This window comes from Nannobrachium achirus, assembly GCF_963921795.1.
Source record: "Nannobrachium achirus genome assembly, chromosome: 9".
Classification (NCBI taxonomy): domain Eukaryota; kingdom Metazoa; phylum Chordata; class Actinopteri; order Myctophiformes; family Myctophidae; genus Nannobrachium; species Nannobrachium achirus.
In genome coordinates this window covers 38,467,356-38,478,687 of record NC_137818.1, presented here as the reverse complement: position 1 = coordinate 38,478,687, position 11,332 = coordinate 38,467,356, and the positions used below count along the sequence as shown (strand labels likewise).

The 11,332-nt window shown below is 41.1% G+C and overlaps 1 protein-coding gene across 1 annotated transcript; it reads right to left on the bottom strand.

The window, feature by feature from the left end:
* Positions 1–553: 553 nt before the first annotated feature.
* Positions 554–4,599, bottom strand: znf217 (zinc finger protein 217; the record flags this gene model as incomplete). Its single annotated transcript, XM_080732737.1, has 3 exons — positions 554–1,974; positions 2,097–2,210; positions 3,309–4,599. 3 exons carry the CDS (start codon positions 4,597–4,599, stop codon positions 554–556), a joined length of 2,826 nt encoding a protein of 941 aa, XP_080588863.1.
* Positions 4,600–11,332: the final 6,733 nt, after the last annotated feature.

Genomic DNA, 11,332 nt, shown 5'->3' with positions numbered 1-11,332 from the left:
GTGTGCCATTTCAGGAACTTTTTTCTGTGGGTCCATAACGCTCATTAGGGAACGGACGTGGCAGGTCGTTCCCCAATGTGATCTGTAGGTTGGGTAGAGTAGGTAAGTGCTGGTATAGAGTTCTGCTTCCTGAGAAAAGACAATACGACTGTTAAACTGGTGGCTTTAGTACCAGTAAGACTCCCTAAATCGGGAGATAAGCGACAAGCGCATGTAAAAATCAGCCTGATGGTGGCGCTAAATGTGAGAGATCCATGTTGATGACATGACTCTAGACATGCTGTGTACCGCTTTGCATGATTTTAGGGCAAAATCTGTAGGAGCAGTGTCCAAAAATGTGTTTTGCAAGAATCGGCCTCATGGTGGCGCTAGAGGGGCATGTGGCCAAGGAGTGTGTGTGCAAAGTTTGGCATGGATCGGAGCAACGGTGGCAGAGATATGAGAAGGGCAAAAGTGTGACTGACAGACAGACAGTGGAGGTTTTGATAGTAACTGCGACCTGACGGTCGCAATGACAGAGAAAGGTTATTTCCATGAGCCAGCTAACTGGTTACTACTCACCAGCTCTTGAGTTGGATAGCCCTCCATGACCTGAGTTTGGTATTGTGCTATGGTAGAAAGATGACAGGTCACTGTGAGTATACGAGCGCAGGATGTTCATCATGTTCCATTCTGAGTCAATACTGCCTCCAATAGCAGACGTAGTCTTCACAGGTCCCAAGGCCTCGGAGACTGTGGAAGATGTCCCAAATGGAAATGCAACGTTCACATTTCTCGCCATTGCAGGCAGTCTGTTGGATCCATCCCCTCCTGGTTGCCTAAAGCCAGGCATCTCAGAGTTGTCAGTTTCTCTGCCTATAGGCATAGTGTACTTCAGTCTCTTGTTGGAAGATTCACCATAGTCCATCTGGGGGAGACTTCCAAATCGGGTGGAGAGGCACCGTCTCGCAGCATCTGAGGACCAGTCGACACCTCCTCTCACTGGATAGATAATCTCTCCAATCCCCACTTTATCTGGTGGGTTTAGTTTGTCCATTACACCGCTGGTGGGTTTCTTAACCAGTTCAGTAAATGCAGGGGATCCCTGAGGAACATATGTATCAACCATTGTCCTATATTGGTGGGTCTCCTGAGCAGCCTCATGCTGGGGCAATGGGTTAGGGGGCTGTTTCAGAGCATTTGCTGGCTTAAGGGACTGTTTCAGAGCATTTGCTGGGTTAAGGGACTGTTTCAGAGCATTTGGTGGGTTGAAGGAGTGAGTCTTTTCTTGGTGCTTTGCGGGTTGAGAAGTTGGAGACTGGGTTCGACGAGGATGGCTCCTGCCAATCATAGGAAGTGGAGCGACGTCCTTCCCATTAAGGGCAGGTGGGCAGCCAGTATAACGTGTCGGTTTCAGACTGCCTCTGAATCCATTCTTGAATCCAGACTTGTCTTTATGACTCAGCTTTTTGTGAATAATCAAGACCTCTGGGTAGAGGGTTTTATATGCACAGAACGAACAGGCGATAGGAATTAATGCATTTCTGGGTTCGGAGCTGGCAGAGAGAGAGAGTGACACTTTTAAGGACAGATTTAATGGGGCCTCAGAGCTCTCATCTTTTATCTCCTTCGGTTCCATCTTCAAGCTAACAGGTATGGGACATTTTATGTGCACATCATCAGCTAGAGAGTAGGAATGCTTAGCAATTAATGTCCCATACTCAGCATTCATTTGGGTGAGTGGTTTGGCAAGCTTGCCAGTTGAACCATCAAATATGTCCTCTGGTTTTCCTGTGGTGCATACTTTGGGTCCTGGTACCCATAGTTTGGATCTATTTGGAATTGGAACACTTTTTTCATTGTTAAGAAATGGCACAGGTCCGCTGGCGATCTCTTGGCAAGGCTTGTCTTTGTGACGTCGCACCACGTGATATTTCAGTGATGTTTTTTGGGCAGCAGCGTAAGTGCAGTACATACACTTGAATGGCTTCTCACCTGAAATATGAGAAATCAATTAGACTACTTCATAATTAACTTCATATTTAACCTTTTAATTATAATACATATATATACACACACAATACACTGTAGAAGATAATTGCTTTTGCTTAATATACCTGTATGAGTCCTCAGATGAACAGTGAGGTAATAGTTTGAGCGGAATGTCTTGCCACAGTAACAGCATTCTCTGTTTTTGACTTTTGATCTTCCAAAACCATCTTCACCTTTTTCTGTTGAAATAAAAACATATGAAAACTCATGAACAGAATAGCAGAGGAAAGAGAAAAGGCCCAGACTGAACAGCAGAGGGAGCACATGATTCGTTTTGTTAAAAGTGTGTTAAATAGCTCTAGATTCACATAATCATTGCTATAAAGTGTTTGTTGGGTCATTCCTAGTATTCGGCGCCATTTCAGCCTAGAAAAGTATTTTAAGATTATTTTCTGAAAGAGGACATGTTCAGCTGTCAGAAAAATCTGCCCAGCTGAATCATTTCCTAAATCTTTTGACCAAATGAATTGGAACAAATGTCCCCCAGAGGGGAAATGTTATGCTTTTTTTATTTTATTACTCCTCATGTAATGAAGAATATAGTAGCACATTGGGAACACAGAGTAAGATTTGTATACATTTATCAACCATTTTCAGAATTGTGAAAATGTATCAATTTCCTCTATAGTTGGGCATAACGGGGTGGAAATGTTATGCTTGACCACACCTGTAACCTAAAACATTGATAAAACAACCATGCTACTTATAATAAATTAAAATATATGCTACTTTTTCACATGAGGCTAGAGGAATTAGTCAGGGGACAGGTGGATTTGCATCAGCGTAACGGGGGGACAGTCAACTGGGACATGCATTGATTCTAAGATTTGAAACAAAAAATATTTGGTGAGAAACATTAGAATACATACTATAAAATCATATTTTTATATTTTATTTGTTTGAATTGTATTACTTATATTTAACTGAAGCTGAGTAAATATGAGCTGGGACATGGCATTTAGCTTACTTCTACTCAAACAAAAGTGATTATCTTATATTTAATTCACCCTGAGCATTTTTTTTTATATATATTCTTTCTAAGGTGGCGAACCTTTAAAAGTCTAAAAAAGCTTTTCATATTTTTGCTTATTTTACGAGATAATTATGCTGTAATATATCATGGGGACACAAATGGCACCGAATACTAGGAATGACCCTGTTCAGTAACAGGGGTCTCCATCTCATTAGTGAACAGAAAATACATTTGCAGAACCTTTAAATAATGGCATTTTATTAAATTGTTCCATTTTTTTGTTCCATAGATAATAAATAATTACCTGAACCCACGGTCTCTTCAAAACCGTCTTCAAAGCCCTCCTCCAGTGAGCCTGCTCTTGACAACTTCCCATCACTTGAGGCAGCTGGGCTCACCCCTCCGCCTCTGTCCCTCTTGTGCACCCTTGAGTGTAGCACCAACTGGTGGTAGGTCCTGAAAGTTTTCCCGCAATCTTCACAGGTGGTTGGCCTTTCCTTGTCCTTATCTTTTTGCAACAGCATCCTCGGGGCTGGCTCAGGAGTTGTTGCAATCTGTTGCCGGGGCTTAAGCTCTTTCCCCAAGTCCTCTTTCATATCCTTGTCCCCGTGGCCTTCAGACCAAATATTACTCAGTTCTTCTTTGTCAGAGCCACTATCTTCATTGTCTGTGCTGGCATCAAGGGCCATATCTTTAGCATTATTTGGTCCAACTGCTATCTTGCCTTTTGTAGCCAGTTGCCAGGCCTGGTATGTGTTGAAAGGATCTAGCTGGGCAATCCATTTGGATGATCTCTTCTTCAGTTGCATATCATTTCCCTCAGAGCAGGGCTGAAGGTTGAGACTCTGCAGAAATGTTTCCTGTCCGACAAGGGATTTAGTAACAGCATCTTGGTTGTCCTTGGATTCCCCTTTGTCTGCCTCCGTCTCGCGATTATGTACTTTACTGTGTTCTACTAAACTATCTTGATCAGGGAAGAAAAATCCACAGACCATGCACATTTTATAAATTGTGACTACCTGCTCTGTGGTTTGGTCTTTAATAACACCATTGATCATTACTGGGGTCTCCAAATCTTGCAGGGCCTTGCTCTTAGCTCCTTGCTTATTTCCATGCATCTTCATATGGTTCTTGAGAAACCATGGCTCCCTGAAGCGTCGTCCACAGATGTTGCATCCGTAAGTAAAGTAGTCCTTGTGTTTCCTTAAGTGAGTCTCCAGTTCGCTAGCATCTTGTGATACCTGGCCACAAACGACACAGCTGAACACCTCCCTTTCAAGAGGGATGCTACTTGGTTTGGTTCGGGCCCTGTCCCCTGGGATGCGGAATTCTGCCTCCACTCGAAGCACAGTTGGTTCGAAGAGTGTGGTGGGGTGTTGAGTTAAGACGTGTGGTCCAACTTCCTCCTGGTGAGTAAAGGTCTGCTCGCAGAACATGCAGGAGAGTGGCACACTTTCTCCAGCCTTTTCTACAGTTGTGCTGTGAGGTGTCATGCTAGAGCCAAGTCCAGGCATGCTAGCACTGCTACTGACCAGACTGTCTTGGCCAAGCCCATCAGGGATGTCCACAAAGGGTAACAACAGATGAGTCGGCATTGTCCTCCAAAAGGTGGAGTTACTTTGGTAATCTCCAGATTAATGGGAACCTGTAAACAATTGGAGGGGAGAAAAGTTGTTGGTCTTTAGTATCAAAAGATGCCTATAGGTGAGCCACTGCCAGAGCTAAGCCTAGCAGGTTTTTCAAGACAAAATAAAAAATAAATAATGTAAGGATTTTAAACCATGTAGAAGTCAAGTTTTTTTTGCCAGTGTTGAAACAGGAAATGTCTCCCTTTTAGCAATCAAGAACATAGAAGACTCATTTCCTCTGTGTAAACCACTGATGTAGATAACAAACTGTCTCACTTTGGTCAAATATGTATTTTCCAACAAGGTGAAACTTTTCACATAAGTGGTGCAGACAACACTCCTTAAATTCTGCAACTGAAATAACTGAAGAGTAGAACATCATGAATTGTTATAAAAGTATTATTCCCACATGGATATCACAAAAGCATCAGAATATCTACATACTAAATGTAAGTGAATGTGTGATTTGTAATTCGTTTAACAGTTTAAGTTGTTTATACACTGATCTTCACAGTATGGGCAGAGGCAGAAGTTCTTTAAAGTACTATGACCTCAAGTTGTAGTTGTGTGATGGACAGATTGCACACTTGCTCCTTAAAAACGTTTCCTGTCATTTTTCTTCCAACTCTTGAAAACGCTTCACAGCCACTTATTAAGACCCCAGGGGTCAATACTAGGCTCATTGTGTAGATCTGCCATTTTTGCCAAATGTTGAGAATAGGGAGGGACACAATGTTTCTTGTAAAAAAAAAAAATGTCTTGAGTCGAGCTGTATATCACTAATATGTACCATTATATTTTAGAAGGAAAATTAACAAAATAAAGGACTTGCCAACTCCAAATTCCCTGGGGCCCATATTGTTCTTTCACAATTTCCCCAAGTTCCACTATTTTAATGAGGTTTCACCATTTTTAAGACATGTGCTATTTGAGAACATGAACCTGTAAATGGCTCTAGGTGGAGTAACTGGACCAACAAGTTAAAAGTCTTCAGAGTGATGGCATAAGGAAACAAGCACTCACTATATCTCATTAAAGTCAATCACAGTAAACAAAAGTCATATCAGTTGTAACAGTGTGATAGACTAGGGCCTAGGCCTACATACTTAATTGGAACTGGTTGTTGCAGCTCATTGATTAACCACTGATTGATTGAATACTCAGCAGATCGCATAGGAAAAGCACAGGACAGTACAGTTCAGATAGAAGGTCTACCAATAGAATTTAAACTCAAGAAGAAAGAACTATGGCTTGGGGTCCTCTCTATTTTTCAATGGCCAATTCCAAATTGCTATTTTCAAACATTTTGAACTTTAAGTACATTTAAAACTTTGGACTTTTACTTTAACCAGTAGGCCTAGCCTAGCTGCAGCTAGACATCATCCCCACACATGTTAAAACCTATTGTTAAAACAAGGAGGGGATACTATTCTACTATTCTATACTGCAGTTACTAGTTAGCTGCATTAGTATATAGGCTGGCCCCAGGCTAACAGTAGGCCTACTTCTACATTCCCGTTGTTGTCATGATTGATTCATATGAATCATATGCCAAAGCCTATTTTTACTTTAGTAACAAAAACACTTTTTCCACCACTGTGACCAAGTATTTCCACAAAGTCACTCTTTGGTAAAGTAGCCTGACTATCTATCCATAAGTTATTATTATCACATTTCGAGGCGTTAACGTACCGTACTGCCAGGTGAGCAGCTGCAGAAAATGAGGAGTGATTTGTTCACATGCAACTGTGATAAAGGATGTGGGTTCGCCCGTTTATACTTCGCGGTACGACGGTTTCTCTCGCCAAAAAACAGCAGATATACAAGCTCACAAAGGGACGCGTCGCGAAGCGTTGTGAGCTTGCAGATCTGCCATTTTCAGCCACTTGTTATGCATGCAGTCTGGGTCTGTCTCGTGGCTATAGTGTGATTAAACCATAGGATAACGCAATGGTTAATAAAACACGTTATACTGGTTATGTTGGCCGTTGTGGCCATTGGTGAACAAGTATTTCTTACCGTTATATAGGCATGTTGGCTATATAATCCATCACTTTTATTGTATCCCAATTGACTCGATTGATTAATAGTAATACATTAATTGAAAATCTGAATGATAAATGATGTTCAATTGGGCTATTACACCACCGTGATTCAGTTGGGAAGGAACCACCCAAAACGTCATTAACGTTTTAAAGTTATGTTACTACACATATTTTCAATTTAAACAAGCCAGCGAGCTTTCTTGTGGTCTTTATCCTTTTAGTTGACCATGTATCACTGAACTGTACTGTACTGTAGCCTATGCAAACTTCTAATAAAGCAATCATCAATCACATTTCTAAACTTAACGTGTGAAGTTCGTGACAATAAGCGTTACTTAATGCTGATGTCGCATTGACTTTAAATTAAGATACACCGGTATCCTATTATACCTACATTACTTTTCAAAAGTGAGATAATTCGTTACCGAGTCCGTCGTGTTAACGACTTGTTAGAACTCCAAGCAGCAGCACAGGACGGAGAGGGTCGCCGTGTCGTTTAAACGTCGTTAAACGTTATCATCTGAACAACAACAAGCCAGTGAAGCCACATGCACTCTCATCTGATGTCTGTGGAAACTCACCAGCAAATTCTGAATTTCCGGGATAAACTTATTTGATAACGCCACTGACTCGAGTTAAATAACTACCTATATCTACCGTGTATGACTCGCCTCTTCTCCATTGAGCTGTTGCCTACCTACGCAACGGTGTGAAAATAAGAGTATAGAACTCAAAGTTGTTGAATCATATTTGGATCTAAATCTCTCCATGCACACTGTCTGCGTGCAGCTGTTGAATTCTGGGGCGCGTTCTCGTCATCAACGACTCTTGTCTTTCTTCTCTCTCAAGGGAAGAAGATGCAGGAGGCGCGTGCGTGGCGTGCACGTCTCAACCAACGGCCCCCCCCAAAAAACACACTCACACACAGCCATGCTCACAGCAGGGCAGAGTCACGTGGTTACGAATAACAGAAAATGATTAGCTCCGATTAGCTCCCATGTGCCAAACAGACAGAGCATGGCTTTTAATTTATACTTCCAGGTACAACGGTGTCGCGCTTTGAACACAGAGCCGATCTAAAAGCTCACAATGCGTGGCGGTGCAACGCGTTTTGAGCTTGTAGATCTACTTGTATGGCAAGCTTTTGGCTGCTGTGTGTGGATATTTGATAATATGTGGTTATGTTGTATTGTGGGGGCTACTTGGCACTATAGTGGTCCTTTATGTGGGACACTGAGAATTGAGATCCTATTCATGTGTTGTTGGTTGTTGAGGACATTATATTGATTTCACATAAAAAGTCAGACAATGTGGCTTCCACAAGGAGGTGGGGGGTTATCATTGCAATTTGTAGGTTTAATCAGGGAGCTATTAAATTGTAATATAATTTGTCCCACCATGCTTACCAATCTACACATGGGAGGGTAACAACATTGCCCCTTTATTTAGGTTTAGGTGGCTATAGCCTATCTCCTTTCCTGTGCACCACTGCACCCATCACTCACTAGTAGCTAGCTACCTACTGTTGAGTTGAGTAAGAGCCCATCCCCCACTCCTAAAGTCTTCCAAACAGACACCATGCAGGCATAGTTGTGAGATTACAATATGCAATGGTCTTCTATAGTCAGTTATGTCAGGCCATCTTAATGTGTAATCGTATATGCCACTATAGCCTAATAATTCCATATATTTGGATGCATTTTCCCCACTTTTTTCCAGCATTATAAGTGGTTCCTATTGTTTTCCTAATCATACATTTTTAATGGTGGCTTTTCAATGAAGTCTTTCATTAGACCTGTGCGTAAATTGTAATTATTGAGACTTTTTCTCACGGAATGGTTGAATATAAAACAGTGTGGCAGTGTCTACGAGGAAGAAAAAAAATCGAACCTCTGTTCGAAGTGGAGCTGTGTGTGTGTGTGTGTGTGTGTGTGTGTGTGTGTGTGTGTGTGTGTGTGCAACAGCGCCCCTCCCTTAACATGTGTGGCCAGAAAAGGTTACTGCAGACTACATACCCGGAGACAGACAGACAGACAAACAGACAAACAGACAGACAGACAGACAGACAGACCCACACACACGGCCACGTATAGGGAGCTCCACACAGCTCCAAAAATACCAGTAGCCATTCACAGCTGTCCAGTGTGAGGAACAGTGAACAAAGAGGCAAGGCACACTTTGCCAAAACAGCATCTGCCTGGAGTGCTGTCACACAACTTTGCTCTACACTTTGGTGACTAGATGTACAATTGGTTTTCCAAAAACACCAAACAGGCCTGGCCATGGCAATGTTCGCTGATTGAAGAAAATGACATGCAGATCCACAGGATTACAGCAAGCATAGAACATTTCTGGAAAAAAACAACAACACATGGATGATTATTCTTTCATTTCTCATTATACAGAAAGGTTATGTCATTTCTTCCAGAATGGGAAATTCATCAACCCTGTATGATTTCCTGAAACTATGTGCTATGTTTGCTTGCAAAGCACACACATAACTAATAATACATTAGCCTGGGTTCCATGCAGGGCAAAATTACTGATTATCTTGTCCTGTATTGAACTGAAGAATGTGATGTGCCCATTTCATTGCTTACTGTTTTGTTTCACTTTCATGATATCCTCTTGTCTCGCCCTGAGATCCTGTTACACAAACACGTCTAGAATGTTAATCAAAGGCACCACATGTGATGAACAGAAGCCTCCCGCTCATTTCCTATTGTTCTGTTTTCACAAAGGCTTTGTGCAGAGCTATCAATCTGGAGTAGCATTATGATGTCTGAAGATGATGATATGTAGTAAGAATACTTGCAGCTTTTATGAGTTTGTGCATCTTTTTAACCGACGACAAATGTAATTGTTTTTGATTGAATCTATGGAATCAAGTAGAATGATTTGAGGAATCACTTTTGAGGATGTTAAATGCAAAGCAAATTAAAAAAGAGAAAATTCCCCTGGTTTACTTAATAATCTTAGCCTTTTGTAAAGAAACTTCCAAAATGAAGACAGTAATTTACAGAAAATATACAAACAAGGTTGTATACCTAGTTATACAACATTTCTATCAGTTTAATTAACATAGCCAGACACTCCTGGTAAGTATTGGATGAAGGAATGGGTGAGGTTTCAGACTGTGTGGGCTTGTTTTGGTGTTGATGTGTCAGGAGCAGCTGACTGCATTGTTCTCCCCCAAACTCACAGTCTGGCTTCTTTTATAACCATGATGTGGCTCCTGAAAGACACTGATAATATATGATCTCTCCCCGCCCATAGATTGGTTTGTTTATTCATCACCACATCTAGCTCTACTGGGAGTATAGAAGAATCTTGCCACTTACCGTAGTAGATGCACTTGACTACACCGGATGCAGCTTTTCAAAATGACATTGTATTACAATGTTCCCTTTGTTTGAACTTTATTTATTTGAACTGAAAATATAAATTATAATATAAAGGAAATGTTTCAAAGTTTGGAATATTGTTATTTTAGCATACTCTTCAAACGGTTTTCTAATATCACACTACTACACAAGATGTCTTTGACGTTTTAGCAGCTCGACATTGGTCAACAAGCAACTAGATAGATACTTGTATTATCCCATGGGGGAAATTCAGACAAACTAAAAGGCTTATTAATTAATCCATAGCAATAAAATAAACATAAGGAAATTGGTTGCTGGGCTAAAGAGGTAAAAATTATAAGATACTTTATTACAAAACTGACGTTTTGATTTGGATAAAATAAACTATCCCTGGTGCCACACCTCAAAGACTGACTGACTCACACACACACTGCCTGTATGATGATGTATATTACCCTTGAAAACAGGTTGCAGTGAGTCAGAATGTCCTGCAGAGGCTGGATATTAGCTGCATTAGTATATACAATTAATAATAGGATATTACAATTAACGTGCCATTATGAGGCCCAGGATGTGGACTTTGCATATGTCTTCTCGTAGGTCCCTAGAATAATTTTGCCCCAATGTTCTATAACTGTAGACCTACTGCTAATACAGAGCATGGTTGGCTGTGATACACATAGTGCTGACAGCAGGCTTCGCTGACAGGCCTCCCTACCCACTGTTCCCTTGTTCCACCCCCTCTGCTCTGAACTGGGTGCATTCACACAGTCACATGCATTGTCCTACGATGAACTGGAGCAACAGGGTGGTTGAGCGGAGCAGCAGACAGTGTGAAGAGTTTTTCCATCATTCTATAGGTAGCTACTGTTTAGATTTCAGCAACCTATCCTCCAGATTTATGTATGATTACATTACTTTCTAAGGATTTGCAAGAATGAGTAACCAGTGGTGATTGAACTGAATTTACCGATATACCCATCTGCTGTAAAGCTGTGATGTGACAATGAAGCTGATTGTGATAATATATTATGATAACTACCAGAAGGTTGTCCATACAAGGCACAATTGTGTCATAATAATATGGACCATCTTGTACTATTAGACTATTGTATGATCTTAATTTTCTTTCTCCTCACTGAGTAGGCTACATGGAATAGTACAAGACAGTGAAATGAAAAGCTATGGACTTGGTAAACTCCACACATTTTTCTTTATATTTTCAGTTCAGTTGGTGTGTGTGTGTGTGTGTGTGTGTGTGTGTGTGTGTGTGTGTGTGTGTGTGTGTGT